We start from the raw sequence: 25,208 nt of genomic DNA, 5'->3' as shown, positions 1-25,208 counted from the left end.
AAGAGTGCAGTGAAGAACTTGAGCTCCTATAGCCTCTGGGAGGGAGGAACCAAGCGCAGACAAGCCAAGAAAGCTAAAGAAAAATGTAATGCTTTTTGTTCTCTAGTTCATGTACATTTTCCAGCTACACAGATATTTTTGTGGATTCAGACAGTGCTTTCTTCACTTCTGCCTTCTACTTCTCTGCTACATTTACTAGTAATTGCTGGTCATACCTGCACTGGGGTTGCTTGGCAGATGTTGTGGACCCTCTCCTCCGATCTTCTTCTTCTCAAATTCCTCATGGTACTTAATCTGCAATGCACAAACACAAACAGGTCATTCATGAAGATGAGGAATAACGCACCTTCTCTTAGGAGATTCAAATCCTTTCAAGTCTTTTCTAGATTCAAAAAGGACTTGTAGTTTGTACAGTTCCTTTTCTATCCACCAGGGGTCTCCCACTTGCTCTCTAGCTTCTCAGTGTCTGTGGAGATAGGTGGGGCGCACTATTTGCAGCAAATGCTCAGGGAAGCAGCTTGATGTTGAGAGGAAATGACATCTCAGGTACCGGAAGCAGTGTAAGGACGTAGGTGTATAGCAACGGCTTGTTGACACATCAGACAGGTGAAACATACACACACACACACACACACACACACCAAAAAAAAAAAAAAAAAAAAAAAAAAGAGCAGAGGAGGAGTACAGAGAACAAGTCACTCAAATCCCCGAGTCTTACACACTCGCTTGGAATGACAGAGCAAGACTCAAAAGGAACTACTGAGAGGAAAAGGAGAAGGGTGGGGTTGTATGACTAAGCATATGAAATGGAATCAAGTTTAAATTAAAGTACTACAGTCTCAAGTGTAAGTGAATAGAGAAAAAATGGATTCTTTTCATTCTGTAAGCCATACGCTGAGTTATAACTGAACAAAAACAAAAAAGCAGCACAATTAGATGTTTAGGCAGACTTTATGACCATTTCTCCAGCCAGTGCAACAAAGGCTGTGTTCAGTGTTTCAAAATCAAACAGGCAGCACTGATGAAACAGAAACTGAGTGACTGCTCTATTTAACCCGTCTCCTTATTACCAGACTGATAACAGACTTACTCAACAGTTCTTCGGTCAAGATTTACAACCCTGTATTCTGTTCCCGCTTATGCCCCGGCTCAAAGAGCCCACTGTGCTGCTGGCGTCAGTGAGGAGTGTATTCACCGACTGGATGGGACGACGGAGTGTTTGTGTAAGGACAGTGAAGCGAGTGACTGGGAGAACACAGTGGCTATTCTCAAGTGCAATATGCTAAGTGAGAGTGTGTGAGAGAGATTATTTTAGTTTGTTTTGAAGAAGCAGGTTGAACAGATGGTGTGTTTGTGTGTGGATTTACAGGACTTGCCCTAGCTGCTGCTGAACTACCCCCGACCATCCCCCCTGATTCATCTCAATCTTTGCTGGTGGCAGGAAATATAGAAGGATGGATCGAGAGATGTGGCAAAGAGAAGGGCAAAACAGAGATGAGACTAGAAGAGGGTTTATTGCACTTTGTTTTTCAGTGTCCAGAGAAGAGAAATAAAAGACACTAATGTTCATCTGCAGTGGCTCCTTTATGATTGGCTGTGAATGACAAATTGATTGCAAGCAGAGGTCTCGTTTATCAGCTTCAACTAAAGCCACTTCACGATGCGCTTAAATCTATCCTTAAACAGTGAAATTGTGGCTTGTGTGCGCGCCCATAAACGCATATAATATATGTGTTTGTTTTCCTGCTTTGCTGACTTCCTTAATCTCCAACATGCAAGATCTTCATCACATGAAAACTGTAATTATCCATCACCCTCCACACCAATTATGCCATTAGCGAGGCCAGTGCAGAGCTCGGTATGTATGAAGAGGTGTCTTTGTTTTGTCAGTTTGTTTCACATAGAAAGAAAGGTCTTTGCAGCTGACTTAAGCAGATTGGGGGACACAAGGTGAACAATATAAACATTTCTACATTCCTGTTGTGTATTTACAGAGAAATGGCAAATCAATCAATAACAGGGGCAGAGGGAGAGGAAAGTGAAGGTGATTGGACCCAATGAAAAATGAATGGGAGAGAACTCCTTTACCATGTATAAAGAGCAAGTAAGAGGACAAAAAGATTTTAAAAGCAACAGTATACAAAAAAAAATTGTAGAACTTGAGATCTTAATCTGGGGAAATTCTCTGAGGCTTGAGCTGGAGGAGGTGAGACCAATTAGGTAATGTAACAGAAAATGATGACAAAAAATGTGCCACGTTATTCTGGTGGCTTCCAAAGCTTTCATTTGAAGCATAATGACTAAGCTTTAAAGGAAATCAAGTTTTTTTTTTTTTGTTTGTTTTAAATAAAAAAATAAACCTTGGCTTTAATTTTTCACATTTTCTGCCACTTACTTTCTCTACTCTGCTTCATCTCCAGCACTCGCTAAAGGTCATGTAATACGTGTTTAAGGGCAAGTTATTACGCGCTGAGATTATTTCTAAAACAGTATCAAAACACTCATCTGAACAGAGATTGTAAAAATGCTAATAAAATAAAAATGTGTTGTTGTGATTACAGCCTGGCGTGGCACAGACAGCTGTCCCCTGGGATTTACAGTTGTTTTGCAGATGCCTGTTTTCAGGATTGGTGCTGTTGCTCCTTCCTCAATATAAATTGCTACATTTTTAACAAATTATTTGTTTTGCTTTCCTTGTACAATTTTCTAATTTCCCATGCTGCACTCAACAATCATGGCATGCTCAGTTGCCTAGCAATGCTTATCCATTAGTAAGAGACATTTTGATAAGCAGGCGGCCATATCTTAAACCAGCGGTCCCCAACCCCCGGGCCTCGGACCGGTACCGGTCCGTGAGTAGTTTGGTACCGGGCCGCGAGAGTTGAGGCTCAGGTGTGAAATGTATAGTTTTCAGGGTTTTTATCGGTTTTCAGTGTTGTTTTGTTATCGTTTTTATCGTTAACTCTGTTTTCGTGGGTCTTTTCACGTGTGTTATGAATAAATCTTTTTTTTCGGTACTGGTACTAGTTTTATTTTGTTGTATTTATCCGCGACACCTTAAAGGCCGGTCCGTGAAAATATTGTCGGTCCGTGGCGCAAAAAAGGTTGGGGACCGCTGTCTTAAACCATAGATGACTAGATTAGATCAATAGATGCATATAAAGTGGTATTTATTTTAGTGTGACAGAAGATGAATAATTACGGGAGTTGTAACTGAAACTGGTAAGAGTAGATGACTGACCAACGTGGAGAACCTAGCGAGTTAAGTACCACAGTAGCTGTCTCAGTAGACTCCGAGTGTGGAAAACAATTCAGACTAAGTCAAGTGAACTTCGGAGTGGACTAACTGAGTCTGGTGGATTCTCAAGATTCTCAAAAGTCTTTAGACAACGAGGTAATGCAGAAATATTGATTTATTTATTTTTTTAATCGTATTGGCTGATCTTAAATCTTATGTTGTGGTAGCCATTCACAGTGTCCTCACTCAATAACTGGACCCATTCCAAACATTTTGGTCCCAATTAAAAATTTACACCCAAAAGATTAAAAATGCCACCGCTTCCCTTTAAAGCAGTGAAATCAGTAAATCTTAAAGAACTGAAGAGCCGTTTGCTGAGTACTTCATGTAGACCAATCATTCTCCATAGAAGAAATCCTCAGTTCAATATTGGCAAAGAGATTATAGTCACACAGGGAAACTAATCAACACAGAGCAGACTGGCTTCATACCAGGCTGTCAGGGTGGGGGGAAACGCAGAAAGAGCTCCAAATATTCAGTCTGCTTTATTATTAAGATGTTGAGAAATAAACAAACAAGTGGAGTGAATGGAGTACTTGCTTTGGTGACGCTTACATTGCTGATTTGGTCCTGCGTTTTCTTAATTCTTTGCATCTCTGGTGTGTCTGCGACCACGCTGAAACCCTTCCCTTTATTCTTCTCAAAATCCTCCCTGTAAAGAACCTGCACAACAAAACAGGATCGTGTTAGAAATAAAGGCAAGGTCAACACGCAAGGCAAATTACATGTAAAATGAATTATACATTGACATCAACAGTTTCAGTTTAGCGAGTCAACAAGGAAAATCCAGCAAATGCAGTGGAAATGGTTATTTATAGATGCAGTGACCTAGATTCTTTCAACAAATCATATTCAACATTTTGAGGATTCATAATGGAGACTTGGTATTTTCCTGCACCTCTGAAATCAATTTACAACTCATATATAATTGTAAAAAGTAACAAAAAATTAAAAATCGTGAAATAAAATTCTTGGTTTTGCTAATGTCAGTGCTGAGTTTTGCTGAACTAAAGCTTTGGGTTTATAAAATTCTTTGGAAGGAAGGAAGAAAATTCTTTTATTGGCAGCTCAACCACAGCTCAACCACAGCTCAACAACATGCGATGGACTAACATGATAATGTTGACAAGTCGTCTCTGGGAAACTGACATTCGTTTATATTTTGCATCTTCTTTTTTGGGTATTTCCATAAGAAGGCTAGCTGAAATTTAAACAAATGTACCAGATTCTACAACAACAGCAGCCCAAATCTACACACTGCCTCTGAGGCTGAAAATTCCCTTCACACCACACATGATTCGGGGCCCTGCATCCAGAGGAATATCTGAATATGGATTATTTTGTGATATGTTCTTGAGATGGACAAGATGTTTCACATTTTTTCCTTTTTTCAGTTTGATATGCACAGGAAAAGCACCCAAAAAATTACAGGACACAATTATCCGCAAACTGGATCAATCACATAAACTACTAATTATAGTTTTATGACCATTTAATTGTACCGTATTTGTTTACTTATATCTCTCACTATAAAGCATAAGCTTGACGACAATACAACAAAGTTGCTTTTGGCCTTTACTAGTCAAATTTTACGTTTTCTGCAAATTCAATAATCTTGTACGCATCAAATAGGCTCTCTGTTTGTGTTGTATGCACAAACTGAGTAGGGTTTGCCCTGCATATATTGCTTTGTCTTCTGTGGTGACGTTAACTTCCTGCCTGCTTGAGTGAGTGAAGGCCTTACATGCAGGACGTGGTAGTAACCATATATGGTTAAAATGAGAGGTACTGTGCAACAAACAGTGTCAGCGTGTGTGTGTGTGTTATTTTCCAGCCTTCCCACCCTATTCTGACCCTAAGGGGCAGAGAGGAGGAAACGTCCTGCCCATGTAACGTCAGATGGGAATCAGAAATTACAAAGCTCTCCCTCACTGCTACACCGTGGGTGATCACTCAAAGCCACAACCACATACACCACTTAACAAACCTGAAACAGGAAAACACGTTTTATTTCTGAACTAAAGCTGTAACACATTTTAGCGCTTCTCTCTGTCATCTTTTCTGAGAATTTTAGACTCCACCCCCCACACTGAAACTCTGTCCCTGCCTCCATGGTGACTGCACTGATTTCCTGCACTCCTCCAAGACTGAGGGCGCCTGCTTGCACAGTCCATTACCAGGAAACAAAGCTTCACCCTTGCATCCTCTCCCCCAGATATCCACATAATGCCTGACACTGCTCAATACAGTGACCAATCCTCCCTCTCATCTCCCGGAGCCTTGTGATGACACAATGTTACTGTGATTCACAGCTAATGTGCGCGAGTGCGTAGGTGATGCGCTGTAATTGGTCCATATCTGCCGTCACCCTCGGTGTGACGTCCACTGAGAAAATGAGGCAAAACTATAGCTGATCCTCGTTCAGTGAGGAATTGTATACAGCTTTGAGGCATGCACACACAGATAAGAAGATTAATGTGACCTCGACCCATCTTTGTCCCTCATTCCTTGCTCTTCTCTGTTCAATATGTGATCCCCCTTATGTTTTTTTTTTAATTTCTCAAGCCTGTCTCCTTTGTCTTTTGGGATCTATGCAACAGCTTCTTCTCCTCCAATCATACCTCTGCTTTCTTTCCCCACCCACACTCTGCTCTTGCTGTGCTCCTTTTTCATTCATTCATATTTTACTGCTTCAACGGCAATAGTCAGTCATCCCATAGAGCTGGAGCTTTTCCTCATTATAATCTTTCTCGTTGCTTCTATTTGCATTCCACCAGCCTTCCTTCCTAAGGGAATTTCACTTTTATCTCTTACTCTCTCACCACACACTCCTCCCTCTTTCTGGTTGGTGCCGTCCCGTCTCTTCTCATGTGCAATTCATAGCTCTTCCTCTCCTCCTTCCCAATTCGTTTCTCTCTAGTTTTTTTTCTCCTTTTCTGTCTTGTTTCTTTCTGTCTTCCCCCCACAAAGTCTAGTAATGAGGTGTGACAAACCCTGCTACCATAGCAATAAGGTTTCGTAGCAACGCAGTAGCGGCAGCGTGGTGGTGGTGAGGGGTTAGACAGTTACCGATCTCCACAAACAAACCTCCCCTCAACTTTAATTTGATGACACAGAAACACCTAAAAAGTGCCCTTAAAAACACAACTTTAGCTCAAAAGATTCAGCAGTTAACAGGATGTTTTTTCTTTAAGGGTGTCTGCTGAACTGACAGCACAATCAACCCCTTCAGCTAAAAAACACAAAAACGTCTGCACGGAGGTGACAACTTTGCTAAAGGGATTAAAAAAAAAAATAAATCTTTTTGACAAATTTAAGGTTCATGTGTTTTTTTTCCCCCCCCTGTCACAAATCATATTTTCCTGTCCACTGTGACATTAAACTGCAAATGAGGAGAAATAAAAGTCACAACATCCCACACTACTCTTTGTCCATCTCAACCTCGATAAAACTGAAATTCCTGCCCCCAAAACTTCCACTGTGGAAGTCGGTGGTTAAACTGACCCGTCATCACCAGCAAAACTTTTCCTTTTAACTGAGAAAATCAAACCTTTACCGTCACCCAAAAACTTGGGTGTATACAGTTTTTTGTAGCTCACTTTTCACATGTACTTCTCAGTGGCCAGACTTCTCCTTATACAGCAGACCCGCGAAGACCTTATTCCTTGATCATTTTTCACATCCAGAGGCACTTCTAAGGTTGTTGCACCTAAATCTACAATTCATCAGTTCAGCTGACTCAGTGGTTCATTTTCAAACACCTGCTGAAAACTCGTTTTATATGGTAGCCTTTCTTTAAACATCGATTTATATCATAAATAAGAATTCATGCTTGAATGCATCTCTGCATTTACTGCATTTAAGGCACATTTCTGATGTTTGTGTTTCATTCAAATCATGAAGCATGTTATAACTGTTAAGAAATGCTATAGAAAAAAAAATGATTAAAATTCAGCCATGCACTAGCATTTATTATATGGATCTTATTGGATACAGTAAACAATTAGCATAACACTCTCTCAGTATTATGGAGTCTTTGTGGGGGCTGTTTGGATGCACAATCCATGTAGAAAAACACCATCTGTCCCTTGATTCCTCAGTCATCCCCCTCCCCATATGACCGCTATCCAAACCCCTATACTCTGCAAAACCCCCCGTCACATCCACACCCCACTCATCTCTAGTGTTTGACACAGACTTTTGGATAAGATATGGATATGCCCTGCCTGCCTCTCTGTACAGCGCTCTCTCTTCTACAACAAGCTGCAAAAACAAGCTTCTCCTTCAGGTTTCCTGGTAGATTGTGTGTCGTTTTCTTTCTCCAAAGTAAAGAGGCTTCAACAGCTGTACCTCTCACATAGTTTTTTCTAATTAGAGACTAAAACTGTGCTGAAAGATTTGTTCTAATCTTTGTGTACGTCTGAATTAATGTGTGTTGTTTTTTGTGTTTTTCTGTGCTTACTTTAGTGGACGTAGACAAGTTCCTGGAATTCTATTATACAAAGCCCAGACATCTTACTATTATTTGGAGAAGTGAAACTGAAAATGACAAATTTTAAGGCAGTGGAATGCCTACTATAACAAGTTTGTGGACAGAGATAATATTTTAAACTTACTCTATGATTTGACATCCAAAATTAACTGCAAGCAGTTCAAGAGGAAAACAGTCTTTAGCGAGCACAAATCTCCCCGACTCTCTATTCTGGCTTTCTCTTTTCTATTAAGGCAATAAGGAATGACCCAGTTAAGGAGGATATTTTGGTCAGTGGGGTTTCTTTTCTTTTTTTTTTTATAACATATTATAATTCATTTGGGTGTTTGTAATTTTAGCAACTGCAAGAACAACCATAGTGTTTTTTGTGGTTACAAATTAGACCAAGATAAGCTACTAATTGCAGAAAAATAGGAGCAGAGAAACTGGGTAGCTCAGTGAACCCTGAGTGTTGCTGTACAACAAGAAGTATTCAAACTGCATTAATAATTTGGTGTGGTTTTAAAAGTACAGGAATGTTGGCAAATTGTATCCACATCAATATGATACGCTATAAAAGCGCAAAAATGTAAGTCCATATAATCCAGTTTGTAACCATCATAAATGGTAAACAAAAGACTATAACACATGAACACTGGTGAAGGGGAATCCTCAAACAAGCAGGATATTAAAAAAGGCCTAGATACTACACCTTATTTTCTCCCCGTTTACATCCTTCTACAAACACACTGAACACTTTTAACCTAGATGTTTGGAAACAACTGCACGGACAGCGTCCAATGCAACAGTTTGCCCTTCTTGAACCAACTCACTTTGTATACTGCTAAGCTAGCAGATTTTAGCATATTTGTTTTAGTAATTTACATTTGATATGAATAATTTGCAAAATAACTAGTAACCAAAGCTTCAACATAAAGGTAGTGGAATCAATTATCTTGCCCACTTTAAACACTGCCAAGTGGGTATCACTGCTAGAAAAAGTGAGGTTGACTATAGGTGTCAGCCTCCAGCCTAATTTACAAAAAAAGAAAAAGAATCAGCTAAATTTAAACTATTTAAAATAAGCAGTTAGTCTTTTGTTTAGTGGACATTCATGGGAGCATGTCAAACGCTGACACAATACGCTCATGCACCCACCCAGCTGTGGTGGAAGTGGACAATACACTAGACAGCAAAAAAATAAAAAATAAAGATGTAAGGGAACAACAGAAACAGCGGTCAGAAAAAAGTGGGCAAATTGATGTGAACTTTGTTGTAGAGTGTTTTTTGACATGCACTGGATGGTGGGTATAATGAGGTCCTTGAGCAAATGAGCTTACATTCAGTATTACAGCCATAAATGTCGCAACGTCTTCTTGTCTAACAAGACTTTTTCTCTTCAAATCTCAATAAAGGGAAACTGAAATTCTTGCAAAACACATTTAAGCAAGGCCCCTTTTCATATGTTCCAGTCTGTACATCTTTTGATTATAAATGCTGAGTTGTTTCTGTTCTAGTTTGTCTCAGTTTTAGTTTGCATGACTATGGGCCTCCCAGCTTCAAATGTGTTACTTGTGTCAATTTCATGCTTGATTTCTCAGGGCTTTGTTTTAAAGCAGTGAGCATGCAGACGGACGCTAAAATGGAGCAAGACAGAATGTAATCTGAAAGCTGGTCGTGTTAGACTTACTACCAAGTTTAACCATCATTGAATTTTTAAATTAAGCATACTTTTCTACTGCCTCTTATGCACAAACACATGGCACAGTGTTATACTCGTATGTTGTACAGCTGAAGTTTAGTTCAGCAGTGAATATTATGGATATTCCCAATGGGTTACCTGGCTCTGTATCTTGCTCTGCTGTTTGAGGCGGAGGTTCTCTGGAGTGTCAGTCACACAGGTGAAGCTTGACTTGGGGTAGTGTCTGTAAAATAAACACAGAACGGCAGAGATTGTAAATACATAGTAGACACGCATAGGCAGCTGCCAGCTTCCACTGAGACTCTCACTGTGACGCTCAAGACTAGAAAAACAGCACAAGTCAAGCAGTGTGCAGTCTGTGGCCCCACTCTGGGGTCATTTGTTATTCAAGGTGGTCCTGAGGTTGAGTTAAGAGCCCCTGCATACAAAAAGCATGTCAGTATAACACACAACGCTCTGTCAGTGAGAGCCAAGGTACTCTGAGAAAGAGGAAACTAGGTGTGGGCTCAAGGTTGCAATGTTTTGTGGCGAACCATAGCAGGTGTGGAAAAAACCCTGACACATATATGCACATATAGGCACACTAGAGGAACAGCATGCACCCAACACAGCAACAGAGTCAAAGAGATCATGGGCGAGTGTGAATGATGTCATAAGCAGCTCCTTTCAGCAAACCGCAAAGGGACCATTTTTTCCCCCCTCAACTGATTCTGGGAATCTTCTTGGCAGTCTCAGATCCGTAACAACCATCGGAACTCCAGCTGCTTAGGAGAAAATGCTCTGTTTGGAAAACATACAGCAAATATAAATACTGTTTTGGTCAGCATAAGCATGCTCACATGCAGCACACCAAGCAAAAGCTGTTCATTACATACTTACATAATGACTGCATGAACTGCAATCACTAGTTAATGTGTGCATTTGCGTGTATATGTGGCATAACTCAGTGTTTTTATACACTGGAGGCTTCTGAGTACAAGTAGCCTTCAGGTCCACAAATAATTGTGCCTGCCAGTTCAGTGTGGTCCTTAAGGCTGCAAAAGAACATGGCAGTAGTCCAGCAGGAGCGGAAGAGCCCAAACAGCTTATCTAACTGCTCATATGAACTGAAGTTCCCAGCCTGCCTCTTAGCACTGGGTGACCTCAAAAAATCTTTAACCAGTCTTCATGCCTCTGGGTAACCCACTTAGGCAATATGTTTACGGTTTCCTTGACAACAGCTAATTACAGCATACACCAGCTAATTTTAAAAAGGGACAATTTTGGAGAACGGGAAGTAGAAAAAAAGTAGTCAGATCTGGACAACAGCAGAAACTGGAACTGGAATTTCAACCCAAACAGCGTTTCTGTGTCCATCTACACACAGAGGTATACGGCTCTCAATTTCCTGAAGCAACATTTATCTACACATTTAGATGTAGTGGTTTGCTATCCTAGCACCTAAGGCGAGGTGAGCTAATCAAATCATGCAAATTAAAGTACACTTTCACTGCTCTCGGACATATAGTGATAAAAGCAAAAAGGCATTTTCCTATAGAAGCGCACTAACCTCGTTTGTTTATCGTACACAAGCAACTCACAGCTGAGTGCATACATTAATTACCACATTAAATCCTAAATTAAGGAGCAAAAAAAACCTTGTGGTCTAAAGGGAAAAAAGGCCATGGTACTATTGCTCTAATCTTTTTTTATCCATCAACAACGTTACAGATCCTTGACCCTATATAAATAATTTTTAAAGAATCTGTCCTTTTAATAGCAGTACTTTGTACATACTAGCAATTTTCTGTGAGTATGCTAGTTGCACTGACAAATGCCTATTTGTATGGAGAAAATTTTTTCAAACTGGCTGCTATCAAGCATCCCTACAGGTCATTTTACAAGCAATCTATCCCTTAAATTTGTCCGGGTATGTGTGCCTTTATCAAAGCTGGGAAACTAATATGTGCTTTTTGTTTCTAAAGCTGGGCGTGTCTAGTTTGCAACTGATCTGTGTTAACTGTGTTTATGTCACCTTTGTATCTGTAAACTGTTGCACTCAAGGGCTATTAAATTTCAGATACAAGCTTAGTGACTCAGTGAGATCTGAGAGGTGTGTGTGTGTGTCTTTCTGTCGGTGTGTATAACCAAGCTTATGATTCTGTGCAAGTTTGAGGCTATGAATGAGTCAAAAGAACACTCATCTGTCTGTCAGCTTGTATAACAAGGTAATAAGTCGCAAACGGAAAGGGGTGACACATGCACAAATGCTAAACAGGGAGTGATCAAAATGGAGGGGAGTGGGGTAGTCAGGAGGCCACGCATGTGTAATCACACACACACACACACACACACACACACTCAAGCTGCCTACTGTGATGGAGGAGAGGCCTGTTTGAATAGTGGAACCAGGAGATGCTGTGGCCAGCTTGACCCTGTGAGACCTGGAAAGGTTGTAATGAATCATTCAGCAAGAACATTTCATCTACATTTACACAGCATCCTACTCAACAAGTTCAATGCGTAACTGAGGGGCAGCTAACTGTGAAATCTGAACAGCAGCCTCACAAAAATACACACACAAACACACACACAGTTGCACTATGTGCAACAGATAACAGTCTCTTTGTCAGTCAGCTTCCAGCATAAAAATAAATCAACTTGAGTTATCTTGTGACAATGGACAATAGAGTTAGACAATAAATCAGATTTTAATATCAATTACATTTTTTTCCGCATCAATTATGAACTCAAAATAATCTGCTTAAAAGGATTACTCGTTTGCATCCATTTTAGCCACGAAGCTCTCATTTCTACCCGGTGCTCGACCGTGGCCCAGGACTTTCTTCACCCCCATCTGTACCCGGAAACATTCAAACAGTGGAGGTGAGCCAACAAAGACTAGAGGTGCTATTGTGAGCCAGAGTCAAAAGACACAATCATCAAAACCTAACTAAAAAGAACAGTTTTCAAGTGCAATATGATTTGGACTGTCATACTGACCAAAATAATAGTAATTATTATTTTTACTATAATCAGCTACAGTGTGACAATCAAGGGGATTTTTAAAGAACTTGTTGTTACATTTGTACATTAATTCCACACTATCACTATTATTATTATTATTGTTATTATTATTATTACATTAATGCAAAATTTAATGTGATAAATTTCTAACTGACACTTAGAACATAAGTTTGCAACTCTGCCCTCTTTGGAATGAATGAGCTTGTAGTGCTTATTAAACGTTTCCTTTTGAAGAGTTCCTCTCAAACTCTTTGAGGCACTGATAGTGTGTGCTTGGCTGTGTGTGTTTGGGGGGACAGCATGGTGAAAAGCAAAGAGGGTGTGCTGTTTTATGCACATAAAAATGTAGACACAGATACTAGATACATATAAGCCCAAAGAATATGGGGGAAAGTAACAAGAGCCAGACAAATGGAGGCCTTACAGTTGTAGTTGTTGAGCTAATATACACCCACTTATAGTCAAGAGTTACAGTAATCTAAATCGCTCATTTTATGTAAACACAGTATGTATATTATGGAGGGTGGTTATTGGTTATGAGCGATCTCATGAGGGTGGCGAGATACTTAGAAAATTGCCCAAGTCCAGAGGAAGTAAGGAAATTGCATTGTAAAAATAACAGTAAATCAAGGAATCATGAGATGCTATAACAACACTGTGTGATGCTCAAATGAATATCACATCAGCCATTAAGGTAGTATCCTATTATTTGGCTCCTTTAGTCTCTGGGGGGAATAATGAATTATCCTCTCTACTTATCCTCCTAATCTCCCACCACTTCTAACTATCTAACCAGAGATTCTCAGGGAGGAGGTGGATGGGAATACAGAGAAAATAAACAGCGCCTATATCACTTACTAAGTACAAATATAGAGGAGTAATGATAAAGTCGTTATCCCACAGAATAATAACAGGGGATGCGAGCTGCATTCCTTTCTTGAAGTAGCAGCAAGCTCTTCCACTGATGATGTTTACTCAAACAAGGCTGTTTTAAACAAACGGAAAGAGGCATAATAAACAGGCTCTGAAGGGCCTCCCTGCCTTACCAAGGGAACATCGGAAGCAGAAATTGGGAAAAGAAGAGGCCATTTTAATTTTTAGTAAACAAATGGGATAGTAGGATGAGATGTCACCTGCTGTAGGAGGCCAACAAGCTAAATATAAATGTGAATGGAAGTAGTGATAAGAGTCTGAGTTACACACTAAAACAAGAACAGATGTTTTACGACTAATAACAGTCATTAACATTACCACATATTATCATCATATATAAGCTTATAATTAGGCCTATAAACAGGTGTTTACACTCATTGTGGCATAATTAGACCTCAGCTGAAATCAAGCCAACAGGGAAAGTCAGAGGAGGCACAGTTGTACGAGTATACAGCACCTGTATGGCTTTATTTTAATTGTATTTTAATTGTTCTGCTTACATGGCAGTTTTGATTTATATACAGGGACAACAAAAATGCAGAGACGATGTAAATGTTTCAGTAGGAAAAGCTCAAGTATTAACTGTTAAACATCAGAGGTTCAATTCAATTTGGTTGGCTCAGTTTCAAAGTCCACTATAGCTTGGAGCTATTGTTTGTTGCAGTAAGACCTTTGCTTCTCCAGTTAAAAAAGGTCAAAATATGATGATAGATACACGTGTCTACTGTATAAACTGGCTGACCTACACAGCAGTTTAACCCAGAAATGATTTGCATTTAAAGGCAGGTTTTGCTTATCACATTTGGCAGTTAATCATTTCTAACTCGCTTTCTCAGGTTAAATTGCAGCTTCCCAAGCAGTTAGACATATTCCAACTTCAGAGAAAAAAGGGAATCAGATTCAGATCAATGAACAGAAAGACAAGGAAACTTTTTTTTTTTTTTTTTTTAAATGGCCACACCAAGCTGCCATCACCTGTATTACCGGACAGGGCACATGGTTGTTAGCAGCTTATGTGGAAATTTAAAAAAAAAAAAAAAAAAAAAAAACATGCACAGGCAACAACTTTTAGCAGCCAAATACACTGAGAAGAAAAATGTGGTTTCAAAACAAAAAATGAAACCGTAACATTTAGACTTTTCCTTAGCATTTGTATGTTTCTACCAGTCGATCAAGTTAGACTCTACACTCCTGTCTGTTTGGACTGTGCAGTTCTAATCAAATGAGCAAATCAGTTCAACACTTGGTTTTCTTATCTCAGTTTCTTTTTTTAAAAGGGGTGGGGCAGGGAATTTCTCAAATGCCTTTCTTACTCTGTTTCTGCACCAATACGCACCATGACATGAAACATACGACATGTTCGTGTCCCTCCAGCTGCTCGAGAGATACTGCAAAGTCCTTCTGGCTTGACAGTCATCTTGAAACCTCTGGCACTTACTTGCAGTTACTTTGAAGCATTTAACTCTGGAATGGCTATATTATAATGTCAATGTACACCCCCAAAAACCCCAACGAACAAAGGTTTTAATCACAAAGGAAGCTAAATCCTACATGTCACTGCTGACAATAACAAGCATACTACTTCTATTTTCACACTGAAGTTGAAAGTGACAATGGTAGCATGTTGTCTTGAGTCATTTCCTCAACAATAAAATGGCAGTTCAGCAAAAGAGCTTGTCAGAACATGAAGCCACGCCTCCTGCCTTCATTCTCTCTCTGAACTTCCACTCAAGCTCTCACAAACACACACAGAGGAGAAGAAAATCATTATAAGTAATGAGAGAGGGGAATTCCACAAATTCCTGATGAGCCTTTAGTGCTTAAGCGTGAGCAGACATGGTAGTTTTCAGTGTCCGCCTGTGTCACTGTAGAGGAACTTCAGGAATTTCCTTTGTTGATACCCCCCCCTTCCCTACCGAGGAGAAGGGAGGGAGGCACTTTCCCACACCACATCGAGGCGTTTTCTCTGAAGGGGGAGCTGGAATAGTTACAGATAACCGGCAAGGGAGGGAAAGAGGGGCCTTAGTTGGGTCGCAGCACACACACACACAAACAGAGTCCCATTTCAGGCTGTGGACAAATTAAACACTGCTGTCACTCTGTCTTAGGGATGCAAGCTGAATTGCTTGAGTGCAAAACATGAGACATGTTCACTGACACACACAAAGTGATTAACTTAGGGACAACTTACGCATTGCAGTATGGTCTCTTCTCGAAGCCTTTGTAATTCTTCATGTTTAGAGTCATTTTGCAGACCTCGCAGCTGAAGCATCCTTTATGCCAATACTGTCAAAACAGAGAGGACAATAAGTTAAGCAAGGAGAGTTCGATTTATTTTACTTGTATACAAAGAGACGCTGATACATCAGCAAACAGAGGGAAGTGAAATGACAGAGTTAGGACAACTGTTAGGTCTGTGTGAAAAAAGTGAAGCAATGCAGTTTTGTGTCAGCTGGCACTGAAGAGTCAGAAACAAAACAACTTCTCCTTTGCTACTAGGGCTGCCACAAACGATTATTTTGATAGTCGACTAGTCACCGATTATTTTTGCGATTAGTCGACTAATCAGATCATCATCCATTGGACGTACAGCATACAGCTTATTGCACCAGCAGCATCTGGTCTTATATAACTATCATTAGCTTACAGCTTGAAGTGTTTGTGCTAACTAAAAATAAAGACAAGATGGTAGTTTATTAATTTTTAATGAAATTTGCAGATTGTTTCGGTGAAGTTTAATAAACTCCTTGCTTTCTAAAATATAACAGGACACCGGAGTATATTCTCCAGCGTCTCACACTTCTGATAATCAGCTGTCTGCTTGACAGTTTTAGCTGTGCAAAAACTATAACTTTAATCTCAGCCAAACCGATTTACTCAGGAACAAATAAAATACTAAAGAAAGCCAAACTAACATTTTTAAGTTATCTAAGTGACTTATATATATGTTTAACCTGACTAGCGAAAGACGGCGGTGGGTTTGAAAACGATTTGCCGGGAGTCCGGTGTTCTCACGGCTCTAGTTAGCCTTGCCCCCGCCTAGCTAACGAGCTAGTGGGTAACAGACGTCTCCGAAAACGTCGGAGCGCTTTTGAAAATATGTGGTGTCCTGATAAACTGAGCAGATATTTGAGGTTTACACAGCTACATTCTCGCCTGAAAATATGTTAAACGTTTATTTTGTGACCCAGAAAGAATAATAAGAGTAAAGTTAAAACTAACTAGCTGCCGCCATTGTCGACAGCTGCGCTATGAATTCTGGGACACAGCTTCTTCTTCTTCGGGGTTTAACGGCAGCTGGCATCCTTGTACATGCAGTGCTGCCATCTTCTGTTTCAGTCCGTTATTACACTCTTAAATCCTACTACTCATTCCTGCGTCCTTTGTGATCTTACAAAGCTTCAAACGATGCGTCGACTATTAAATTAGTCGTCGACGATTTTAATAGTCGACATAATCGTGACTAGTCGACTAATCGTGGCAGCCCTATTTGCTACCAAACTGTATTTGCTATTTATAAGCAGGTCTCGATACTCTTGTGTGAGCGAAAAAAGGATAGCTGTACAGTTTATGTGTTTATTTTCTTGTGGTCACAAATTTTCCCACCTTTACCATAAGCTATGAGGTTAAGTGCAAAGAAAGCAGCGATATACTTGCTACAGAGACTCTGCTTGGTGTGCAGGCCACTCTTCGACTCCCCTACCATTGTCACAAGATGTTGTGCCTCCATCTCCCTAGCCACCCTTTCTCCCTTCCTACCACCCACTCGCCCTCATGCCTCCTCTTCTTCACTCTTCTGGCACTGGGCTGATTTGCAGCCTGAAGATTCAGAGAGAGGGACTGAAGATTGGAGAAAACCGAGAGGAGGGAGGAAACATGAAAGTAAGGAGCTGGAGAAAGCAAGAGGAAGGGAGCATGTTTGGGAGGGGTGGGCAAGAGAAAGAAAACGCCAGACAGTGAAGCAATGATCTGGCTGTTCCTGCTATCATCAAGGGAATGAAGGGAGGAGTGCAGAGACATGAAGAGAGAGTGAGAGAGAAAGAGTGAGTCCTTATTAACATGGCCTTGAGGCGCTTTGCCCTCCCTCTCTTTCTTTCACCTACTCTTTATCACTTTCTACACCAACTGCCCATACACTAAACACTAGTCTTCCAAACAAACAACAAGGAAAAGATGATTCAAAGCAGAGGATAAAACCACAGAAGCATATGGAAATACAACATCAGGTTCTGTTGTGTGCAGTGCAATTTGATGTGTTACAGGGTGCTTGGAATAAATCACTATGATGTTGAGGGTTATTGCATATGTACGCTGTAGATCGACAATGCAATCCTGGCACTATTATGAGTGGAAACATGCAGCACAATGGAGGCTTCAGAAATTATCAAATCAAAAGATATGGCTTCAGGTTGATTTTGAGATCAACTTTTGTTCTGTCTGGATGTTAACAGCCCACCCAGAGAGGTGTGTACTGACAACAAGCAAGTGTATGAATGTGTTTGGCATGGGTGTTTGTAGCTGGGGGTAAGCAATACTGTACTGAGGCATACAAAAGAAGCAGCACACAGTGGAAATCAGGCCTCGGCTCTCCTCAGCGGAGCTGTGATCCACAGCCAAACACACTGTGCCAAGCCTTCGAATGCAAACTCTTTATCCCACTACAACCCAGCTGAAGCCTGGGGGAACTGCAGATGGACACATGTTACTTTTTCCTGCTCTTCCTTCTTCTGTCTAGAACTACAATGGCAAATCCCTTCACAAACAACAGCATACTGCAAGCAGATTCCATTTCCTATAGCTTCAGCTGATCTGCAGCTGTGCTGGCAGCCATCTTTGCAGGTTGATCTACTTCCAACGCAGCAGCCCAGTATCATAGTCACTATTAATTAGTCTCTATTATTATCCCTTCCAAAATCCCCCAATTCTTTAATAATAAACTAGTAATAAATTATCCATGTGGAGCCTAAATAGACAAGTGTAAATGAAAATTCTGTTGAGTCACACACGTGAGCGGAGCATGGACCTTGATACTCCCGTTGTTTCCTAGAATAAATATTGACCTTGAGAACAAGTTTGCTGAACTCATCTGTTTAGCAAACTATCCCTAAGTCTTGCCCAACCTGCTAACCCAGATTCCACCATGGCAACCCTCATCAAGCGAGACCTTTGCTTGGACAACATGACCCTCTCGGGTGGCAGACACCCTACTCAGGCAGTTCAAAGCAAACAGTCTCTTCAACTGATCTAATCACTTGCAGACGACTCTAAACAGGTGCCGAAATGCACCGAGGAAACAAAGCCTTTTGAAGAGGGGAAATTATACAGCTCCAGCAAGATCTAAATATTCAAATTTATAGCCTAAACATCATGGACAGAGTAAAGGACCACCAATGACACTTTAAGTGCTTAGTATGCATTTAGCCTACTGCCCACAGCAGACATATCTTTAGGCGTAGCAGTGGCCATAGATGACATCATTGTGGTCACTCAACACCAATATGTGATACAATGCAAATATCAGCCACTCATCTTAGTGTAATCTGAACATTCTGAGTAATGGTATGATATATGAACACACTCTTTATATATTGACTTTACTTGGGTAGTTCACCTAGTTACAATGACACTCCTCCAAGTGTGTTTGGTTATTTTTTTCCCCCCATCTATCTGAGAGAACAGAGTGATTGATTTACTAGTGGAAAACCCCCTCTTTATTTGGAAATGTGTCACCTGCCAACTGTGGCTGGGCATTTTATGCATTAAAAAAAAAAAAAATACTAGTTGATATTCTTCCACAACTATTTAACTTCGAAGTTCCCCAACTATCCCAAAGGCAGATTTGGAGCATGATAACGTTACCTGGTACATTTCATGCTGGATTAAGTTCTCTCTTACTGCTGAGTTTTTTTATTTCCTCTGAAGTCAAATGTCAGAATTGGAAGTGACATCATGCCTGAGCTGACTAAGTTTCAGTGGTATTGTTAGAAAAGCAAGGAAAACAGGATTTGTTTTGTTTCTAGAAATCTATCCCTGGCAATACAGTGCAACACTGTTTTTGTGGGATTAAAGACTACTGACATACATTCAAAGGTAGAGCCAGGTAGGTTCTCTGTGAATGGCGTATTTATCATGTCACAAAAACACTGCGTCTAAGTTTAATTCCTGTATTATTTTGGTAATGTGCATCCAACCAGACACTGGTTAAAAGAACATTTGTATTTTAGACAAAAAGTAGATAAATACTGAGGTGAAAATATTATAATGTTTTACAACTGAAATATCATGGTCATCCCTGGTCCTAACCAGCTAAACCAAGGCCTTCCCTATCTGCTGGGTGACCAGTGGCTCTCGACACTAGTACACCAACCTCCATCTCCACCATGCTGGACTGCAGCTTTTTACATGACCTGGAGAGCTACTCTAAACAAGAAACTGCAGCAGGTGCAAAACTGCTTCAGGTACTGCTATGTCACGCTTGCTGAACAAGGACTAGTGTTGGTAATGGTAGTGGCATTGAACAGCAGGATTAAAGACTCACTGGGAGGCAACTGATAAGATCCCTTTTGCAAAAACCCATACATGCACATAGCACCATGGGTGAACCCTCAACTCTACCCTGCCTTCTTTAACACCACCAACAAACTGCTACCACCTATCTATGAAAAGATGAGTAGGTAGCAGTCAGAAAGAAATGGACAAACAAAAATATGTGAATGAGAGAAACATTCCAGCCATGTGTTAGCGAGGTCATCCTGCAGTTAGCCCTGTCCAGCTCCAGGAAAACCTGGCTCTTGGGTGCCAAGACAGGATCTGGCAGTCAGCTGTAAAATGAGGACACTGCAGAACTAGAGCCCTAGAAATAAAACACCATTTTTAAAAAAAAATGCTCCGTCTCCCTGCATCAGCACAGCTCAAGGGCAGTTGTGTATGTACGCCTGTGTCTGTGTGTGCGTGAGAATTAACCCTGTCGGTGGATGTGTGTATTACTGTATGTAGGTTATATGTGTTAATGCATGATGTATTTGTGTCAGTGTGGACCCAACGATCGAGCCAAGAGCCGAGACGTTCACTCAGCCTCACAGCATCCTCTCAGTAAGAGTCAAATACAAATGGACCAAGTAAAATCCCATGTAGATGTATGGAAGGTCAGTAACCCTTTAAACACACAGTCTATGCAGACAAATCAGGAGGAAACTTACTGAGAGTCTGACCAGATGCATATAATAACATACTAAAAATATTCTGATAGAAGTGCCCGGCTTAAAGCATTAAGCAACCCCAGGCCTGTTGTGCCAACCACTTCTGATTTCACATTTAGCACATAATTAGGGCAGATTACTCACTCACCATGGTCCAATAGTAAACCAAACAAAACCAAATGACTGCTTTCAATAGATTTCAATAGAAATATTGGTTGGAAACACCATTTGGGCACCTCCTAAGTGACACTAAAGCAGACACATTTTCAAGGGCTTGGCTGGTGTTACTTTCCCCATTTGATTAATTGACAGTCTCATTATCACTTTAACACAAAAACAGTTTCATTACTATCTATGTTCCACATTAAGTGAATATGCATGTTTCCGTCCTCTGTTAATCACCATATTAGACATGAGAGGAATTTAGTGCACCCAAGGATGTCTCCTGGTACCATAATGAAATATTTCCCTACCTATGGCTAAATATCCAGAAATTAAACTTCAGTACAGACAATTTGGGAAGTGGTATAGTTTGAAACATGCTGTGAGGGCTGTTTGTCTCCAACAGTGGCCAAAACCAACACACCACACACCACAGTGCACAGCAGCTCTGCGAGTGTGAATGATTAGTCTTCCACAAGATAGCACATGCCTAAAGACAAAGTTCACACATCTGGCTGGTGCTATTATAGGAAACTAACGAATTAATGTAGGCAGGTTAATTATTAGCCCAAATGATACCATTAATTTTTACCCAGGCCCAGGGCATTGCTGCTGTCCAGCAGGCAGACTGTGATTTGACAGGCTATGCCTCAGTATGCTATTAACTTTTCAAACTACACCAGACTAATGTGTAACATACACATATTTCTGTGTGGGAAACAAAACTACAGAAAAGACAAGAGACAGAGTTGATAAGAAATGCCAAAACACTTCTGCTTAAGTGTAAATAATCTGCATATAAACTCTCTAATCATGTGAAATGTGCGAAATTTTGTGTGATTTGTTGAGGGTAAAAGGTTATTTACATTTATATTAGAAGAAAAAAGATGCTTTCATTAATAATAATTATATCCACTAGTTTTTAATTTCCTGCAGCAGACATTTGTATATCATTAACTTTCTCTAACCTAAGATTCTTAGATAGGTCATTTAGATTTTTGTAAAACACTTAGTGGCATCTATCTATTTGAATACATGCAGGAATTTATCAATGTTGTCCCTTGGTGCAGACAAAAATAAACAATATATGTTGGCTAATGTTCACAAGAAACTCAAAAATGCTGAAAATCACATGGCCAGGTATTCTTTTTGAATTTTGCTATGTACCATGAACAGATATTTCCATGTTTTTTTCAGGTTCAAGAAAATTCATGAACCTGAAGAACCCAGGTGAGCTGGTATGGAAAAAGCCAGAACATACTTCTTCGCATTCCTTTAAAATCATTTTGGTCAATAATTTGACCAAAAAGCAGCTGAAATCTTGTTTTTTTGTTCAGAATGCAATCATGATCAAGTCATCAGATGTACGGGAAAACTATTTTTCCCTCTTTTTCCCCCAATCCCTTCTAAAGGAAAATCAAAAATATGAACAAAAATTGTGGCCCAAGAATCAAGATGTAAACCCCTATAGTCAAGAAATGTGTGCAGGTACAAATAAGCATGTAATAGTTTGGGAAAACAAACCCCACATGTGCACTGGCTTCTTCACACCAAGCAGAAGTACCTGGCCACTTGATGTCGAGTCAACACCTCAGGCGATTGTGAGTTTAATGCGTGTTTGTGACTCTGAGTCATCAAAGAGATGTGACTGGTGGCAGTGGCTGCACAGAGTCCTCAACTCTTGTGACATTTGGATAACATGAATCAGCTCTCAAAATAATCTGTCTAAATATAGGCAAAGGCAGCAGACAGGTTCCTCTGAAACTAAGGTAAGGAGCAAAAATTGGAGCAAGAATAACAGAGTGAAAATACAGACATTACTTTACCTTTAAGATTTTTTTTTTTAAACCTACACAACATTGTGTAGCTTTTGCAGAATTACAAATTTGCATAAGACTAACCTACAAACAGTAAGGTGTTTAATGTTAGAAGTAGGGAGACTATTCTGCAAGCCAGAAAATTGTTATTGTGATTTTTAATAGGAGCAATTTATAAATTATAAACCACATTTCGGTACATAAGAAGAGTTTATATCACGCTTAAGTATAAACTGTACAGAGCACCTCAATTTGAACAACATTACCATTAACCAGATTTCTAACAACTTCCAGGGATTGAAAGGGAGCAGTACAACTGAAGCTCCCATCTTAGACACTATTGTTCCACAGCAGAGGAATTACACACTAACCACATTGTTAACAATGACAGTAAAAAAAAAATGGGACACAAGTTAGCCATAACTCTAAAAGATTGGTTAGAGAGCAACAAAACATGTCAGATGCGAAGTTATAAACCAGACATTAAGAAAGAAATTGCTCTTTTTTTTTTGAAACGACCAGATTGTTGATGAAAACAGCAGTTCTTCCAAGCAGATAACAGGTGGTGTTGGTCTACTGCTGTAAATGTTTATGTTTAGCATATTAGTTTGGACCCAAGTTACCTTATTAAAAAACTAAAGTCACACTATAACATTAACTGAGCAGAGACTGTGGTAGATCTGTTTTTTCAATGGAGACTGGTCGCTTTTACAAGCACAGCGCCTTCAGTTCCTCGTTTGAAAGAGGTGTCTAATGGTGGATAAAGCAGTAAAAAACTTCTAAATATAGCATACATAAAAGCAGTATTGATTTTTCAGGAGGATAAATGCAATTTGGTGTGGACTCCATCCACAGCAGTATGTTGGTTAGCTTCTGAGCCGTTAACCATCATTGTAGGTAACACACAGACTGTGGATCAGGTCCTCAAACAGTCCCACTTCAAAGAAACCAAAACGTGTCATTGGGAAACTGCCTGCTTTTATGAACAAACTATGAAATGTTTATGAAATGTCAGTTTTAATTAGAGTGACTACAGTATTGCATGTCTATATTTACTTATATGAATAAAGAGATATCCATAGCATCATATATTGCCATGTACAAATATTAAGACATGATATTTGTTCAATTTTCCCCAGTTTGCGAGAACACTATTCTCACAGTTTAAATATGTGAAATCATTTAAACATAAAATAACAAATAAAAAGCACTTATAAAGCACATACAATGCTATTTCTTCTTTGTTTGCGCCATAAAAGTTTTCCATTTCATTTTCATATAAATAAAGTTCCCATCTGGCTTTGGCTAATCTGTATATCTTCTGGCTTTCTGTCAAAAGGTTGCTTGTTCAGAGTTAGGCTGAGACTTACCTACTAAACTTGATACAATGTGGGAGATAACTGGTTGCATAAAAGCTGTGTCTGACATGCTTCAACAAATAAATTCCAAAGAACAATCAAAATATGTTGACCCAACTAACAGGCTCACAAGCCAAACATGTCGAAGTAGTGCATGTTTTACATACTTAATAAAACACAAGCCGTCATAACGCACACTCTCACAATATTTACATACATTTGAAAAAGCTTTAAACTTCAGAACTAATTAACCAGTTCAGCTAGTTTGTGAACACAACCACACATACGTCACAGTTAATTATTAATGAACCCCCTTAAAGATGTTCAAGAACTTTCATTTCACCTGTGGGTGGGAATAGTTTGCATATTTCAGTCATACAAAACGCAGACAGCATGCGGCAATGATAAATTCACAGACACTCCTGCAAAGCTTGTTTGAGTGTTTCTGTGACTCTGCACAGATACTCAGTTTAACTTGAAAATCCACACTTCCCGCTAAAGTGTTGAATCTATCGCTTAATAAAACACACCAATAATTTTATTTATCCAAGAATTGCATATCAACTTAAAGTGAACCTAGTGTGATTTGCATATTAGCCTGTGCTTTTAAAAAACACTTCCTTGTTAAAAGTTTCACTGGCTACAGTTCAAAAGCTGCCCTCAACTCAAGCGACAAAAAGCCACTCTGGTAGATATGAGTCGGACACTAGAGCCAAATATGCATCTCGTCTCATTACTACCAGCAAGCATTTTAGGTAGTCAAAGGAAGCCAAATGACAAGGCAAAACCGTTACCAACAACAGCTTGAACTAAAATTCACTTCCTGTCTTTACGTGTGTTCGGCTGCCCGCGGGGCCCTACCCCGCTATACAGGAATGCAGCTGTCAGACAAAAAAGCCTATGTGGTTTAGCCTCTCAAAAGAGGGATATTAAAAGAAGAAGCTTGTCAGGTTAAGATACTTGGTTTAGATTAAAAACACAGACGTGTCAGAGCCCTTAGGCCCCTGAGCATTCACCTGAGCTAGCCTGGTACATGAAAAAAAATCGTCAACTCTGCTGCTTAAAACAAAAATAGAATGGCAATGTGTGTGTGTCCCATGGAGAAGGGGAAAGGGAGGTTGTTTTGGCATGTCTAAAAGGGGGTGTGCGCTGATGTGGAATGGCAGCTAAGACAGACGGCGGGCTACACTTCTGTGCTCAGTTCAGAGAAGGGAGATAGCACAGCAGGCCACTGACAGAGCACGTTTTACGGGAGTGTCTGT

At 40.0% G+C, this 25,208-nt stretch overlaps 1 protein-coding gene across 2 annotated transcripts in view; it reads right to left on the bottom strand.

Moving 5' to 3' along the window:
• The window catches only part of lasp1 (LIM and SH3 protein 1), a 31,001-nt gene that overhangs the window by 4,220 nt on the left and 1,573 nt on the right, over nucleotides 1–25,208 (bottom strand). Inside the window, exons 2-5 of one of the 2 annotated variants that reach the window (XM_085404513.1) lie at nucleotides 15,602–15,696; nucleotides 9,610–9,694; nucleotides 3,839–3,961; nucleotides 216–294 (exon numbers count right to left, since the gene is read on the bottom strand). In XM_085404513.1, the coding sequence (XP_085260639.1) occupies nucleotides 216–294; nucleotides 3,839–3,961; nucleotides 9,610–9,694; nucleotides 15,602–15,696 (382 nt within the window). The remainder of the gene's footprint in view (nucleotides 1–215; nucleotides 295–3,838; nucleotides 3,962–9,609; nucleotides 9,695–15,601; nucleotides 15,697–25,208) is intronic. The other variant, XM_085404514.1, reaches the window with a different exon arrangement.

This window comes from Rhamphochromis longiceps, linkage group LG4 (assembly GCF_057381845.1).
Source record: "Rhamphochromis longiceps isolate RC_006_pf linkage group LG4, R_longiceps_female_GT1.1, whole genome shotgun sequence".
Classification (NCBI taxonomy): Eukaryota; Metazoa; Chordata; class Actinopteri; order Cichliformes; family Cichlidae; genus Rhamphochromis; species Rhamphochromis longiceps.
Note: the sequence above shows the minus strand (reverse complement) of the source record. Positions and strands in the feature narration are given on the sequence as shown.